This window comes from Octopus sinensis, linkage group LG4 (assembly GCF_006345805.1).
Source record: "Octopus sinensis linkage group LG4, ASM634580v1, whole genome shotgun sequence".
Classification (NCBI taxonomy): domain Eukaryota; kingdom Metazoa; phylum Mollusca; class Cephalopoda; order Octopoda; family Octopodidae; genus Octopus; species Octopus sinensis.
This window is the reverse complement of record NC_043000.1, coordinates 10,702,929-10,721,090: the sequence shown is the minus strand read 5'-3', so window position 1 is coordinate 10,721,090 and position 18,162 is coordinate 10,702,929. Positions and strand designations below refer to the sequence as shown.

Below are 18,162 nucleotides of genomic sequence, written 5' to 3'. Positions count from 1 at the left end.
AATACACATTGAAAATCTATGTGGTTATTGCTACGTATCAAAGATACTTGATTAAATACACTGACGCTTGTTACCATGAAGAAGAAATGTGTACAATAATAACCGACAGCATGTGCAGTTTTAAGGAGTGCATCCAAAGCTGCTGAACAAGTGGTAAAAAATGAAACAGGGGAACAAAGATTTTACTTGTGTGATTAGTCAAAAGAGAAATGAAACAAGATGGTTATTAGATAACAGCAAACAAAAATAAAATATAGCAACAATAATTTGGAAATGTGGAAGTTCAGTTTTAAAGAATAGACAAATAATGACTAACTATTGAGAGAAGTCGCTAAAGAGAAGAGAATGGTAGATAGAAGGATAAATGAAAAGCAATGATAGAGATAGAAATGATAAAGGTTAATGAAGGTATTTTTTGATGGTATTTTTACTTAATTGGATAACACTTTAGATGAACAATAATATAGCATGCTTTATGACATTTAATTTTATTCAGCAACACATTCTAACTGATCTCAAACACCAGATATATATATATGTGTGTATATATACACATATATATATATACATACATATATATATATATATACACACATATATAAATATATATACACACATATATATACACATATATATATATACACACACATATATTATTTCCAATCATGTTGTTGTGGGTCAGAAGTGATCTCAGTGATTTACTGTAGAGAAAACTGCAAATCAAAATGCAATGGAGAGTCAGGCCAAATTTGATGATATGAGATTGTGATAAGGTTATCAAGATGAATCTTTTAAAACCATCATTGAAGTTAAAATTATATAGTTTATAACTAATAAATGTTTAATCAAACAAAATTAGAGTGGATGAGACCAGAAAGTAATAAATAAGAGAGAAGGTAGAATGAAAGATGAGAAATAAAGACATTACCAAAAATTTAAATCATTATATATTATAGCAATGAAGGTTCCTCTTGCTGGTGTGATACATTAACTGTACAAATTATGAAACAGTGTTTTGCACTGAGTGTACAGTTAATTTATCACAAGTTAGCCCGATATTACCAAAATACCCTATGTATGCATGTAGTGTGCTGGAACTTGTCAGAATTTGGTAGGAAAGGAAGTTGGTACATATAGACACATACATGGGAGGGGCAAAAGTAGCCACATGCATCATCACCAAGCAGATTCTCAAGAATTTGAAGAGAGACAAAAAATGTGTTCCAGTGATAGCTAGATAAAGCAAGCGAGTAGCTGCAGACAGGTGACAAATTATTTTAGTGGGTGGTCACCATTTGGCTTTAAATATATTCATTCTATATATATTTATATCTAAGAATAATTTATTTACTTTGGGTTGGAACAATTAAGTAAGAAAGTTCTTAATTGGTTATGATGACTGAATCAAGTAAAAGAAATTATAATAACTAATAATAATACTATTTAAGAAATAAGTATTTGTAAAACTATATTTTATTATTATTATTATTATTACATTATCATGTTTACGTTTCATCAATGAATTCTTCATCACAGCAGAGAAATGATTGGTTTTATAAGGTTAAAGAGAAAGTAGAAAGAAAAAAAAGGGAATTACATCATCTCAACAGATGAAATAATCTAAATTTGATGTGCTGGATCTTTTTAGTTAGAGGATTTTTTCTCTCAGAACTGAAATTATTTATTCAATTTAATAAGGAATAGATTAGGTAACTTCATTCTTTAATGTGTTAGCAAATATCAGTGTTATATTGGTACAAATATATCAAATATATACCTGTTGTTAGAGGAAAAAATATGAACTGCACATATGTTACCAGGGATTAGGAGCTGAAGAGACATCTTAATGACTGATTAGATCAGTCCTGATATAGTTTAGGTGTGCATGTAATTTAGTGTGGTAGACATGATTGTGTGTTTAAGAAGGGTTTGATTCTATTGTACGGCACCTTGGGCAAGAATCTTTTATGATAGCCTTAGGTTGACCAATGCTTTGTGAGTGATATTTGGTATACAGAAACTGTGCAAAAAAAGACTGATGTGTGTGTGTACACACACACACATATATACATCAATTGTCAATAATCTGAATTTTGTGTCAAACAAAAATAACCTGTGATATTTAGTCCACCTGAACTACATACACAGACACTCCCTTTGTTTGTCACTCTCTTGGCATTAGAAATGTAATGAACCTGTGATAAGTCCATTGGAAAACTATATCAAATGATGCAATTGTACACAAAAATTAATTATAGAAGAAAATAAAATAAATAAATTGATAATGGCTACAGGCATAATATCATAATTCCCACCCAAGTAGACAGTTACTATAGTAGGTAGTCACTACTGCTAATTTGCTATACTTTTTGCAGCATAATTATATTTCTTGAGTTATCTACCATAGTAAAACAATGGTAAATTAGGTCAGCTTTAAAATCAATGGTATTACAGAATGACCAGAGATGTGAAAAGCATTGTGAAATACAATGCCTGCAAAGTTAAGATGTTGGACTATTATACTTATTAAGTGCTTACACTCAATAATTACAAAATGTAGACCATTATTACTTTCCTCAGATCCTACTGTTTATCTTATTAACTACATACATAGTGCTAAGTTCAAACCATATAGCAGTTATTGTAGTGAGCCTCTGAACAAAGCTTGTTCTAATTTACCTTAGATAATGGACATAGGTTTCACTCACTACTCCATTGTTGAATGGTATGTAGCAAGAACATCCAGCAAGAAATCAATTACTCAAATAAAAAATAATCCAACCCATCTTTGCTAGTATTGGGAAAATGAGCATAGATAATTAAAGTAATTGAAGAGAGAGAGAGATAGAGTTTTCTTTGAAGGCTCAACAAACATTAGAGCCAGAAGCAGTTATAAAGCTGGAAGTTGAAAAGCTATAATTCTCTTAGATAGCAGAGATGTTAGAAACTTAAGGGTGAATAAGAATAAAACTAGTTATTTTGATATGTGAATGTTATCTGAGATAACTGTCATGACAGCAAAGTTTTTCAAAGCAGATGCAATTGAAGAAAAAAAAACTACAGAGAACTGTAAAGAATAGACAGTACTTGTAGTGGAGATAATAATTGCTAAGTTAGTGTAGGACAGAATTTAGATGTCATGCAGTTTAGGTTTGTATCAAGTTCAAGGGGTCAAATGAAACAGTTACTAGAACTACAATACAGGAATCTAAAACAAAAAGTACTGAAGTGAAGACAGAATAGCTAATAATGAACTCAATACTATTACATTTGCAATGCACCTAATGTTTGTACAAGAAGTATAGTAACATTAGCTAAAGTCAGAACTAACTTCTAAGATTGCAGTGCCATCAAGTCAGTAGTCACATTGTAATTCATAATAGTTAGAAGACAGAATATTTACTCTTGTGCTAACTGTATGTTGTACTATATGAAACTTGAACAGTAAAATCAAATACCAAAAGCAGTTGGTCTACCAGATGTTGCAGTGTCAAAGATAGATTAAATTTACTGAAAGGACTGACACAAAGGAAGATGGAAAGCAAAATGAATAAGGGCCATAAAATAATAGTAACTACCTATAATAGAGAAACAAAAGCACAGTAGGTTACATTTAAAATAAAAGGAATAAATGACTAATTTAAGGAAGATCAAGAAAGTGAGTACTGTATAAATAATATATTATTCTAAGTAAATCCCTTTCATGTACTCTGATTGTATTAACTAATTGACACTGTACAATTAGTTGTTTAAACAGCTAAAATTCAGGAGTTTTAAAACTCTTCTGCTTTAGTATACTACCCTCCACAAAAAAAACCTCAGCTAAAATTATATTTTAAATGAATTCCTTCTTATAAAGCTTCATGCTTCATTTGGAATCAACATTTATTGTTTCTACTAAGCTAAAGACAATACAGAAAAGCAAATGCCAGTAATATTAAACTCAGTAGATTGGTTGATATATAAACCTAGCATATAAAACTGAAGAACAGAATAAATCATAACGGTACAGAGTGCACTTCTGCAATCTTTCAGTAATCTCCAAGGTGAGGACAGGACTGAAATATCCCACATCAAGTGCCTGTTACTTGAATGTAAATATATGATTTTCATAGAGTATCTATAGTGACTGCTTCACGGTAGTCTTGAGGAAAACAAACCCTAAACGAGCTAAAGTACTATTGTAAGAATCTGTTGAATATATCTTGTTGAATTTGACAAAATTTATAAAACCTAAAAATTTTATTTTTTGCCTAAATAAAATGGTTGAAAATATATTTTAATATGGATTTTATAGTGGTACTCTAATTTATGATATGCTAGTAGAAATTATCTTTAAAAACACATCAAGTGGGGGAGTAATATAATATGTAAAGTACAACTAAATTATTCAGTAAGTCTGTTACTTAAGAATATATCATTGTTAATGCAGGTGACTTACAAGTACAGAGAAGTGGATAAACAAATCAAAACTAAAAAAAAAAAAACAAAAATGTGCACAACAAACTTTTGGAAACAATTAATAATGACAACAGGGAGGATTGTTGAGAAGATGATAACTGAGTGTGGAAAGGAGCATTCATGTTGAAAAAGGAAACAACTGTTGCATTCTTCTTTTGTTGATGATAACAGTCATAAACAAAATTCTTTAAGCAATTGTCCACAACTGTTTGTGAGATAGCCAAAGCAAGAAATGTTAATTTTTTTTTGATAAGAAATAGTGAGGTATTTAATAATTTGTTATTATACACCTAGACTGTATGGTGGTGTTTTGTTCAATTCAATCTCATTTCATAAAAAAGTAGAAATACTTTACTTTTAAAACATCACTTACATTACATATATTCATTCTAAAAATTAAGTAGAAATATATCTAATGTAGATACAATCATAATTACCTATATTTTCGAAACAATTGAATTGAAACTTATTGTATATAAGCTCAGAATATCCTTGAGGTAAACATTTTATTATTTGAAGTAACATTATGAGTCTATGTTTGTTGAATGAAATTAAGTAATTAAATTTTGGCCATTATCTTTTTATAAATATATTTTTTGTCATGTCAGTAATATAATAATAATCCCAAGAATTCAGAAACAAATTATTCTTCAAGTCAATAATTCAATGAGAATTTTTAAAAATTTTGTTCAAGAAAATTGAAAATTACAATGAAATTCCTCAATAGTTAGAGTTTAGAGTTTAACTATCGTAATGATAAGATACATGAAATAAAGAACATTCTAGTAAATTTCAGTTATCAGAATCAACAATAAAGAAGAAAATACAACCTAAAAATGAACAAATAACAAAAATGAGACATGCATGAATAAAATATAAAAATGATATTAAGGACTGAGGAAAAAAAAAGATAAATAACATGCTTCATGTAATTTGAACAAAAATGTAATTGATGGAATTAAACAATACTTAATGGTAACTGAAACATAAACAGATATGCCAGCTATGTATGTTGATATATTGCTTTGGTAATATCTACACTAAGAGAATACACTTAGTATTAACTGTATAGAATTGTTGGGAAAATGTTTTGCAATTGATATCATTTGTTTCTAATAACTTACTTCCAACCATAGAGATTTAAAAAAATGATAGTTTTGTCAGTTGTAGGTTCAAGTTCAAAATGTTTAGCAGAGTAGTCCAGCACTCACTAATCACAATATGCTTTATAGGACTCAATCAGATTGCCTAATATCACAACATGACAGCACATATTCCTAGAAAGCATTGTTAAATTCTCTCAGTACATCAAGTTCAAGTAGAGAAAGCAGGATAAAAAGATTCACCAAAGTTCTGACTTAACAGCAACTGCTATAAGCAGATATACATTTAGCACACTCACTTGAAACATAAGATGGATGTTGGTAACTTTCTGGGCTGACCAACCAGCTGACTGAGAAGAAGATTCAAGTTGAAAATATGGGGTCAGTTTTTGAATGTAACTTCCTTCCTTGAAAAAATTCTGGTTTGATGTGTTAGTCTTCATTAGGTTCAGCATCAGTAACAGACAGTCTTCCACAACAATACCTGAAATTGATAGTGATAGGCAGCAATTCAAAATTCACAGAATGCGGTAAAAATAAATGATAAATATATGATTATAATGTAGATCCCATGGGGGTCTAAGTTAGGGTAAAAAAAAGTATCAAAACCAATACTTGTCAGTGGCAGCTCTATTATCTTTTACATGTTTCATTCATAGGACTGTAATCATGCTGGGGCATCACTTTGAAGTATTTTAGTCAAAGAAATCAAACACATATACCATAAATCCTCGAGTGTAATCTGCATTTTCCCCAAAAAATTTAAAGGTCAAAATTTCAATTGCGTACAATATACGAAGTTAAAAATGAAAAATATTTTCTAAGCAATGTCCAAGTCTCTATTTTCTGTCCGGCAATGTTTATTCAGATGCATTTTGTGATGTCGGGCGCGAAAATACCTTAAGCTAAGCCTGAAAGCAATGAAGTCACAAAAGGATCATCCATAACTTGCAGTAAGCAACATTTATTAAACATTATTACTGTTATTTCTTTATTTTCTGCAAACAAAATTCACACAAAAACTACATGTTTGCATTATGTTATATGTACAATAATAATAAAGGACATTACTCTATACATTTTTACAAACCAAGGACGTTATATAGACCTCCTTGACTCAAGTTAGAGAAGGGGTGTGTATTATACAAAAGGTTTAGGTTTTCCAGAGGTACAGCCCCCTAAAAATCTCCTGCGTATTATACTCAAGGGTGGACTATACTCGAGGATTTATGGTATATTACTTTGTTTTTAATCTTGAACTTATTCAACTGGTGTCTTTTACTGAAGTGCTAAGTTATAAGGACATAAACAAACCAACACCTGGTTGTCAAGCAAGTGGGTTGAGGGACATTCACTTTATGCTTATGGAGCTGACATTTCTGTACAACCTCATAAAATATCATTCATGCCACTCAAACTGGACTCAGTCAACTACTTGTGGGAAGGTGAAAATATATATCCACAAACCATATTTTGTATTATATACAACAGCTATATAGATGTACAATGTTAATACCATTTACTTTCAAAATAACACATTATTTGCTATGCATTTATGGTTTAAATAATTTGATAATTTTTAAATCCCACTTTTTCAATGAACTAAAATATTTGAGAATATATTAATGAATAGAAATACAATAATATATGAATTGAACAGTGAAGAGACGAGCACAAACCTCCATCACTATTTCCTTCTTCTCTGATAATATCCAGCAATCTCTCAAAAGCATTCTCAAAAGCAACAATCTTCTGAATATTTGCATTGCCTTTAGTGAGCTGAATCAGTAAAAGCAGCGCCTATTGGGAGAAAATTGTAAACGATTATTAACAACTCATCTAAATAGAACAACAAATCTTAAAAACACAGCAGTTAGAAATATTTTCAAAGTGGATTAGCTTCAATCACTCCAAAGTCGATATAATTTCTGAATTAACATCTTTGTTATCTATAAGGCTTCATATTTTAATTGATCAAACTAACTTTTCTCAGATCCATCTCCATCAAGATCCATATAAATAAAAGCTAGCAATACTCTTCCATTTAATACACAATAACTATTCATATTATCTAACCACATTAATATAGTTAAAAGGATAAAGGGTAAAGATCTCTCTTGTCATGAGTGACTATGGGATTGCACCTAGAAAATTCCCCTCCAAAGCACAAGTCCAGGCAATGTTATCCAAGGGAAAGGCGAAGGCTGATACAGCTTGGCACCAGTGGCGTTGCAACTCATTTCTACAGCCGAGTGAATTTGAGCAATATGAAATAAAGTGCCTTGCTCAAGAAGACAACACACAGCCCAGTCTGGGGGTCGAATTCACTACCTCATGATTGTGAGTCTGACACTCAAACCACTGAGCCATGTGCCTTCATAATATAGTTATTTCTCTGAAAGATATTGAAATCTCACTAATTCCAATCTTGTCTGTTCGTTATCTTAGACCTGAGATCAGTTAAATTTTTTTGCAGGTCATTGGCTTTTGGAAGCTAACCAGTGTTTTTTTCTTTAGCTATATTTTTGGTTTGGCTTTCTTGTTTTATTCATAAAACCATTATTGAGTTTCTGCTCTCTCTCTCTTTTAATACAAAGACCTTTCATTTTGTGGTGTATATAAATATTGCCACAAAGCTGATCCACTGTGCGTATTTCATGAATCAGACATCCTGAGAGTAAGAGAACGCTATATATCATAGTGTACACAAACACACAGAGCAACTGGTCGATCACCTGCCAAACCAAGTGAAATTGTAGTCGCGGCCATTACCAATGTCATGTAAATGGCACCTGTGAAATCTTAATCGTGGCTGTTGCTGGTAGCATGACCTTTGAATGCTGGACCTTATGGAGGCATGACGAGAGAATGAGACCTTTCCGATATGCTGTGCTTGAGAAGTTGAGTGAAATTGTAGTTGTGGCACCTGTGGAATTGTAGTCGTGGCCATTGTTGGTGTCATGGAAATAGCACGTAAAAAGCACCCATTACACTCTCGGAGTGGTTGGCATTAGGAATGGTGTCCAACCGTAGAAACCCTGTCAAATCAGACTGGATCCTGGTGCAAGTTCCAGTCAAACCATTTAACCCATGCCAGCATGGAAAGTGGACATTAAATGACGGTGATGATGATGATGACACAAATGCTTATCTGTCCAGCCATTAATCCCTATTTTCTTTCTCTAACCTCTAAAATGTGTGTTTTTCTAAACCACTGCTCTAAACTTATTCACTGATTTAACTTGCATTGATTACTTGTAATGAACAGAAACATGCAAAATGTCATACAAGTGATAACGTTTGAAGTCCACTGTGAAAAACATGTCTGAGAAGTATTATCTAGCTTGGAAACAGGTGAGAGTTGGTGACAGAAAGAGTATTTGGCAGTAGAAAATCTGCCTCAACAGATTCCATCTGATCAATATAAGCATGGAAAAGTGAATATTAAATGATGATAATATGTATGTTTATAAATGTATATCTGCTTTCACAAGTATGCTAAGAATTGACTTCAGTAACAAAGCTGTAAGAGTTGGGTATGTCAGAGTGTTCTCTCTCACCACAGCTAATCCCTTGTAACTTGTCGCTACAAATCGAAAAAAAAAAAAAAACGACACAGAAGCAAGAAGCCATGACTATTACAGTAGAGGTAAGAACAAATAAATCAATGAAAATCACAGATGATGAAAGTAACTTACATCATTCCTAATAATTTCTCGACTATCAGACAAAAGATCCATCAGTTTAGAAACTCCCATGGGACTTATCAAAATGATTTCTTGAATTTCTTTACTTTTGTTTGTAAGAAGAATTGTCAATAACTTCACAATTGGCCAACGAACATGAAAATCATATTCCTAAATAGAAAAAGAAAAAATACATATATATTATTGTGAAGAAGTTCTACATGGAATTTTGTCATTGCTTGCTAATTAAGTATTATAAAAACAAAATATTAATACAAAACATGGAAACAGAGTTTTAGAAATATTTTGGTTGCATGGTTAAGAATCTCACTTTGCAACTGGTTTCAGGTTCTGTCTCACTGTGTGGAACCTTTTTTTTTTTTTTTAAATTTGGGACTTATTCCATCAGCCTCTTAAGCTGTTAAGCTATGGAGACATAAACAATCCAACACTGGTTATCAAGCAGTAGAAGTGGAAAAACACAGATGCACACACACGTAAATATGTATATGTACAACAGGCTTCCACTCAGATTCCATTTGCCAAACTCACTTTTAAAGTATTGATTAGCTGAAGCCTTTAATAGAAGATATATATTTCTTTATTGCCCACAAGGGGCTAAACATAGAGGGGACAAACAAGGACAGACAAAGGGATTAAGTCGATTACATCGACCCCAGTGCGAAACTGGTACTTTATTTATCGACCCCGAAAGGATGAAAGGCAAAGTCGACCTTGGCGGAATTTGAACTCAGAACGTAGCAGCAGATGAAAATGCTTAGCGGTATTTCATCTGCTGCTACGTTCTGAGTTCAAATTCCGCCAAGGTCGACTTTGCCTTTCATCCTTTCGGGTCGATAAATAAAGTACCAGTTTCGCACTGGGGTCGATGTAATCGACTTAATCCCTTGTCTGTCCTTGTTTGTCCCTCTATGTTTAGCCCCTTGTGGGCAATAAAGAAATATATATCTTCTATTAAAGGCTTCAGCTAATCAATACTTTAAAAGTGAGTTTGGCAAATGGAATCTGAGTGGAAGCCTGTTGTACATATACATATTTACGTGTGTGTGCATCTGTGTTTTTCCACTTCTACTGCTTGATAACCAGTGTTGGCTTGTTTATGTCTCCATAGCTTAACAGCTTAAGAGGCTGATGGAATAAGTCCCAAATTAAAAAAAAAAAAAGAAAAGATAGATACTGGGGTCAATTTGTTCAACTAAACCCTTCAAGGTAATGTTCCAGCATGACTGCACTCCAATGACTGTAACAATTAAAATATGAAAAATGCTACACCAGTGTACTAAATACCTGAAACTGTTATTCTAATGATCCAACAAACCAACTTAGCTGATGTAATGGTAAAAGAATATAAAAGGTTCCGGATAATCAATTTTCTAATAATATAATTCAGGATTTTCAAATAAATTTTGACCAAGTAAGTTCAAATATTTGTAAGGGATATTGTTGCTTCATGGCTCTATACTCCTTTTAACACAGATCATTATATCATATTTCATATATAGTGTATATATTCCCAAAATAGACAGACAGGTAAAATCTAAAATCCAAAAAATAAGATAAGTTCATGAGGCAAAGGGAGAAGTCAGTTCTGACATTTTGGGCAAGAGCCCTTCAATTTTACAGATTTCATTAACTGCTTTAGTGCTTATGCAGACCACAACTAGTTTCTTAGATTCTGGTTCTTGTCTTTTATTCTTTTCTTTTGCAATTAAAATATAAGATATAAGACAACATAGATTTATGACTGAAAACTCAAGGCATGACTGTGTAGTTAAGTCTGCTTTAAAACCACATGGCTTCAGGTTTCTGGGTTCAGTTCACTGCATGGTGCCTTGGGCAAGTGTCTTCTACAATAGCCCTAGGTTGACTAATGTTTTATGAATGAATCTTACTACATGGAAACTGGAGGAAGCCTGTTGCATATATGAGTGTATGTGTGTGAATGTGCATGGACTTGATATTTCATTTTTCACCATTTGATAAATGTTGATTATGTTGCTGACATTACCACTAGTCATTGTGTGCTTTCAAAGACCCGTGAAATAAAAAGATCCCCTACTTGAAAAATGAGTGAGGATTGGTGAGGAAAGGAAGAGCATCTGGCTGTAATATCCTGCCTTAAAATCAATATTTTTGCAAGAACACTAGTAGAGAAAAACAGATGTTAAAATTAACAAAGAACAACAGAAATATTGATTGAAATTAATGAAACTAAATGGACAACTGGGAGATAAATATTTAGAAACAGAGGGACATGTGCAAAAGTAGAAAATATTAAGGGTGCTCACAAAAATTTCAATTCTTGTATCAACCATTTAGCATTTAAATCAGCCATATCTGACCCATATATTCTACCCATTTTATGCTCAAACAGACTAGATCCTGCCTCTACATCTTCCTTACAATGTATTTCCAAAAATAAACAAGCACGTCATCAAAATCTTGAAACTGTGAGAAAATGCAGGATTAATTCAAAACAATGTGAATAAATAAGCATTACATTTGATAGTAATCTGAATGCTAAAGGGCTAAGAAATTATGAATTTACAAGATATAAACAACAATCACAAATAGCATATTTTTCTTAAGCTGGTAATGTCTTATTTAAAGAGAAGGTGAATACTTTACTCACTTCCAATAGCAATAGTAATAGTGTGACATTCTCTGTGGACTTTATAAAAATTTCAGTGAACTGACCCCCTAAGTCATCTGGAATGTGATTTGACAATTCATCTTCTGTCAGTGACATAGAATCTGAAAAAGAAACAATATAACTAGAAAATGAGAACAAAAGAATTCAGTTTTATAATAATCCTTTCTCCTACAGGCACAAATCCTGAAATTTTGGAGAAAGGGGATAGTTGAATGCATCAACCCCAGAGCTCCACTGGTTCTTATTTTATCAACTCCAAAAGGATGAAAAGCAAAGTCAACTTCATAGCATTTAAACTTAGAATATAAAGCTGGAAGAAATGCTGCTATGTATTTTGTCTGGCATTCTAACAATTCTGTCAAGTCTCCACCTTTAAAACAACGCTTTCAAATTTTGGCACAAGGCCAGTAATTTTGTTTCAGTTTTATAATATTAAAATGTAGCAACTTCTTTAGCAGAAGAAACAAAAGTAGACAAAAGAAAGCTTGGAATAAAATGATTCTAGCACATCTTATGTTATTGGGCCCAGCAGAGAAAAAGATGTGGGCTAAGTTCAATTCAATTAATGCAGTACTCATAGAAAAGCAGATATTAAATTGAAGATGAGAAGTAAATGACAATGATGAAAATATTTGTAATATAATTTTCAAAGCATTTAAATTTCAATTCCCAAAGAAATGCTTATATTAAGTTTATCAATATTGAGGAGATATGAGAGAGAAAGAATATTCATAACTTATTCTTGTTCTTATTAAGAAAAACTCTATGCAAACACACACACACATCTATTTATAAATAGAAGCACTATACATTGTTATCATACACAGAAATATTGGTAAACTTACAAGTGTGTATTTTAAGTAAGCATTCAATATGCTTAAAACCTTTCTGTGAAAAGTTGACACTAGTTAAACCATGTTTTTCCCCTTCACCAACAAAAGCGATTGATATTTAATCAGAGAGAAAGGAAAAAAAACCTGTGGTTTAATCTGAGTGTCTATTTTTCACAATGAGGCAAAATGTCTGTCAATTAAAAACATAAGGTTTATAAGTTTACCTTACATTTTTATGTGCACATATGTGTGAATAGCCGGGAAAATGAAAATGTTATAAACTTACCATCATCTGAAGGTTCATTTGACATTATGTTACAAAGTGTGTCCAGAGAATAACCAATAATCTCGGCGTCACTCCTACAATATACAAAGCAACAAAAAGTATTGTAGGAAAAAGGCAACCTGGAATGTTCAGCAACTTTTGTTATAAGTCTGTATAACATTATTATGATCTATATTAGAGGAAGTACAGTTAAAGTCAGTTTTATAATAATCCTTTCTCCTACAGGCACAAATCCTGAAATTTTGGAGAAAGGGGAAAGTTGAATGCATCAACCCCAGAGCTCAACTAGTTCTTATTTTATAAACTCCAAAAGGATGAAAAGCAAAGTCGACTTCAGTAGCATTTAAACTTAGAATGTAAAGTTGGAAGAAATGCTGCTACACATTTTGTCTGGCATTCTAACAATTCTGCCAACTCACCACCTTTAAAACAACTAATACAACTCAATAAAATCAGACTGTGTTAAGAAAAATTAGCTAATAAAGTTCACAAAGTTAGTAAGTCATTTACTATGAGAAGTTAATGCTAGAGCAGGAATCTTTAACATAAGATTCTTCTTGATAAAAGGTCCCTGTCAAAAACATTAGAATTCACTTCTTATGGTGCATAAACTTATACACTTCGAAATGTATTGCATTAGAAATGTTATTGCATAGATAAAATCTATTTTACAATGTGGAATTATATATTAACAGTTATATATTACTTAATAAGCATAAGCTTGCAAGGAATGAAGCCAGTATGCTCTGCTGGATGTGTAATGTCAGTGTGCATACTCGACAGAGTGTAAGTACCTTGAGAGAAAAGTTGGACCTGAGAAGCATCAGATGTAGTGTACAAGAGAGACGACTGCGCTGGTATGGTCATGTGGTAAGAATGGATGAGGATAGCTTTGTGAAAAAGTGCCACACCCTAGTGGTTGAGGGAACCTGTGGAAGCACGACCTTCGAACATTAGGCCTCACCAAGGCAATAACTAGTGACTAAGACCTTTGGAAATATGCTGTGCTTGAGAAGACCCAGCAAGCCAAGTGAGACCATAACCCGTGGTCTATGCCAGGGGTGTAACCAGCCAACTTATGTGTACCTTTCCTTCATTGGACACTAAACTCTGCTTGCGAAGACCTGTTGAGGCAAGTGAAATTGAAATCAAAATCAAATTTGATGACTGGCATCCATGCTAGTGGAGCGCTAAGAGCACCATTCGAGCGTGATTGTTACCAGCGTTGCCTTACTGGCACCTGTGCCGGTGGCTTGTGAAAAAATTTTCGAGCAAGGTCGTTGCCAGTGCCGTTGGACTGGCTCCTATGCAGGTGGCATGTAAAAACTCCATTTGAGCATGTGCTGCCAGTACTGCCTGACTGGCCCCCGTGCTGGTGGCACGTAGAAGCACCCACTATACTCTCAGAGTGATTGGCATTACGAAGGGCATCCAGCTGTAGAAACTCTGCCAAATCAGATTGGAACCTAGAGCAGCCATCTGGTTCACCAGTCCTCAGTCAAATCGTCCAACCCATGCTAGTATGGAAAGCAGGCGTTAAACAATGATGATGATGATGATGATGATGATGAATAACATTAAAATGCTTATGGTTGCAAAGACAGCTTTACCAACTATCAAAAGCAATAAAAATGTTATGTATAAATAATAATTTGATTACCAGAACCATCTGGACATTAAGCTAAAAGAATTAATTGCATCATAAAATACTGACCTGTCAGTCTCCAGCACTTTGATAAGGATATCCATTGCCTGAGTTCCAACCTCCAGAGCATATTTCTATAGAAAAAGGTAAAATGAAATGTATGTTAATGTTCTTGTCTCTATCAATATTGATGTCAGACTGTAGACCTTATATATATATATAAAAACACATTGCTACAGATGTATAATACTGAAGATGTGACTAAGCCTTCTGTAGCTGACTACCAATAGCACAAAGACTGAAATAGTTCAGAAAAACAGACTATTACTTTACTTGCTTGTCTAAGTGGGAAATATGTTTGGGTTCCAAAACAGGACAATGACGAGGGGGCAATTTATCTGTCATTGACAAGAAATATAATAGAATATATTGTAGAAAATAAATTTAAAACAAATATGAAACTGTTACTGATGACAAAGGTTAAGCTTTTAGTGTTTTGTAAACCTGTAAAAGTAATTTCAGAAAACCACCAAGTCATCAATTCAATGAACTAGAAAGTTAGAGAGCAGCAAGATCACAGGAAAAGGACATAAGAAGTATTCTAACAGGTTATATGTCTTACAGACTTGATATCAATTTGCAAAAAACAATTGCATTCTAACAGTGGATAGAAATGAAAAGAGTAAAAAGTAAAAGGAATTTTTAGAAAAGCAACTCCTGTAGTCTACTAGAGAAGGTAAATGATAACCAGGAAATAACAATAACAGAGTAGCGTAAAAATAATAAGAAGCGTGTGAGTAAAACAACTCGACTACACATGAAAGTGGTGAAGGAATAAGGAATTAAATAAAGTTTGTTGTAATACATTGTTAATACAATGCAGAGTGTTTTAGTCAAGTAGACTAAACAGTTGTAGAGGACAGAAACATATTTAAAAATCAGGTAAGCAAGTTAGACATGTTTACCGAAGAAAGAAGTAGAGAATAGAAAGTTAGCAAATGTTTTTCAGGTGAGACAATGAAAAGTATGAACATATATACACTCGTACATAAGTCACGGCAGTAGCTAAGTTACACTCCCTTTGTAATTATATTCAGGCTTCAGCCTCTGACCCATACAAGTCACATGTTGCTCTGTATGTATGCACCTTTCCTTGCAGTTGCATTTAAATAAAAAATTTGGCTGAAATAATCCCTACCATTGTTGATACAGTCTAGCAAAGTTCTAGGAACATACATATCATAGCTGCATTTTTCTATGATTTATACTTGGAATAAAAAGACCTGCTCTTTCTAAATGACTGGCAATCACCATCATCATCATCGTTTAACGTCCACTTTCCATGCTAGCATGGGTTGGACGATTTGACTGAGGACTGGTGAGCCAGATAGCTGCACCAGGCTTCAATCTGATCTGGTAGAGTTTCTACAGCTGGATGCCCTTCCTACTCAGAGTGTAGTGGGTGCTTTTATGTGCCACCGGCACGAGGACCAGTCAAGCGGTACTAATGGGAATTAAGATTACAAGTGACGAGAGAGAACTGCAAATATGTTATGTACATAGAGAATGTGTGTGTGTGTGTGTGTGTGTGTATGACACATCGATTAATGAATTATATTGATCAATTATCAAGTCATTTGTACTTTCTATTTAAGCCATGTTTATGCTATAAACTGCATTTATCACAATCACTTGACAGTGCATTGGCATTAGGAAGGGCATCCAGCCATAGAAACCATAACAAAACAGATGGCAGAGCTTGGTGCAGTCTTCTGACTTGCTAGTTCCTGTCAAACCATCCAGCATGGAAAACAGATGTTAAATTATGATGATGATGATGATGATACACACACAAACACAATATCGTCATTTTAATGTGTTTTCCATGCTTGTATGAATCAATTGGCTTTTCTACTACTGGATGCTCTTCCTGTCACCAACTCTCACTTGTTTCCAAGGAAGTAATATTTTCCCAGGCTAGACATACTTTCATACAAGATTGGAAATGAACACTCTGATGCTTGTTTAAACTGCTGTGTGATATCAAGACAAACACACACAATGAGTTTCTTTCAGTTTGTGTTTACCAAATGCACTCACAAGGCTTTGGTCAGTCTGGCTTTATAGTAGAAGACACTTGCCCAAGGTAGGACAGAATTAGAAACCATGAGGTTGGTAAACAAATTTCTTAAATATACAGCCACACCTGTGTCTATATACAAGATGAACTAATGAATGAACACATGTTTATGTCTGTGTTCCCTTTTGTTAATTTGAATCCCAAACTTAGCAGCTCAGCAAATAGAGATCGCTAAAACAAGTATGTAGCATTAAAATAAGTACTGGAGTTTATACTATTGACTATTTAAGACAGTACTCCAGAATGGCCACATTCCTTTGACTGAAACAAGAATAATATCTACACAATGGTTTCATAAATCCCTGGAACCATAGGTGACTCACAAGGCTTTGGTTGACCCAAGGCTATAATAAAAGACACTTGCCCAACGAGCCATACAGTGGGACTGAACCTAGAACTATGTGGTTGGGAAGCAAGCTTCTTACCAAATAACCATGTGCGCTCACAATGGTTGCATTCAGTGATTTACTTGCATGCATTGATCCAAGTAAATATAATACTACAGAAAAACTTTTGTTCTAATAGCCATGCGGGTAACAGCAAGTACATTGTGAGAAATTCACATAATTCACATTCCCAAGTATGTGAATTTCTTAGGAGTCTTTTTTAGTATTTCCTTGAATATTCCTTTTTATTTCTACATTTCCTTCAATATTTTTGACACACAAATCACCTCTCAGCATTAAGATTTTCATGCTCTTCAGTATATTTATTAAAATGTAATTGAGAGCCTGACTAATAACTTGAAATTTTGCCTTTAGTATTCATGAGTTTTTTTTCATCACAGTTTTCTATTAGAAATAGAATGAAATTTTCAAAAATATTCTGTTAATAAATCTGTGTATATACAAGTGAGAAGTTTCAACAGATTTGTGTGATATAGCATGTTTTTCACAGACACATTTATTTTATTTTATAGTGGAATCAAATCTTACATAAAGGGTTGTTTTGTTTTCAGGTGTGCTATCATCAACACATATTTGTTTCATGATTATTGTCACTATTTTCTAAGCTGGCATGAATTATACAAGTCACCACAGTCCAAAGATACTGATTACTTAGATGGGTCAGAGGAGAGCTTCTGGTTTGTATATTTCATTTTTTGGCTTAGTTTCTTCAGCTGGGTGCCTATCCTAACACAAGCCACTCTATAGAGTATACCGGGTGCATTTTATCATGATATCAGATATTGTCATATCCTTAGCAAGACTAAAGGGACTTTACAGTGTAAGCATACTCAGCAGGATGTGTAGACAATACACAGATGAACTGAGAGAAAAAGTGAGTACCCCTCTGCCATTGATTCTCTCTTCTCCTTACCACCCCTACATATC

The 18,162-nt window shown here is 33.3% G+C and overlaps 1 protein-coding gene across 4 annotated transcripts in view; it reads right to left on the bottom strand.

The window, feature by feature from the left end:
- Positions 1 to 18,162, bottom strand: part of LOC115211058 (general vesicular transport factor p115) — a 70,492-nt gene that overhangs the window by 38,985 nt on the left and 13,345 nt on the right. For all 4 annotated transcript variants that reach the window (XM_036501752.1, XM_029779939.2, XM_029779941.2 and 1 more), the window contains exons 3-8: positions 14,758 to 14,822; positions 13,044 to 13,117; positions 11,904 to 12,025; positions 9,263 to 9,421; positions 7,244 to 7,364; positions 5,864 to 6,048 (exon numbers count right to left, since the gene is read on the bottom strand). In XM_036501752.1, coding sequence (XP_036357645.1) covers positions 5,864 to 6,048; positions 7,244 to 7,364; positions 9,263 to 9,421; positions 11,904 to 12,025; positions 13,044 to 13,117; positions 14,758 to 14,822 — 726 coding nt within the window. The remainder of the gene's footprint in view (positions 1 to 5,863; positions 6,049 to 7,243; positions 7,365 to 9,262; positions 9,422 to 11,903; positions 12,026 to 13,043; positions 13,118 to 14,757; positions 14,823 to 18,162) is intronic.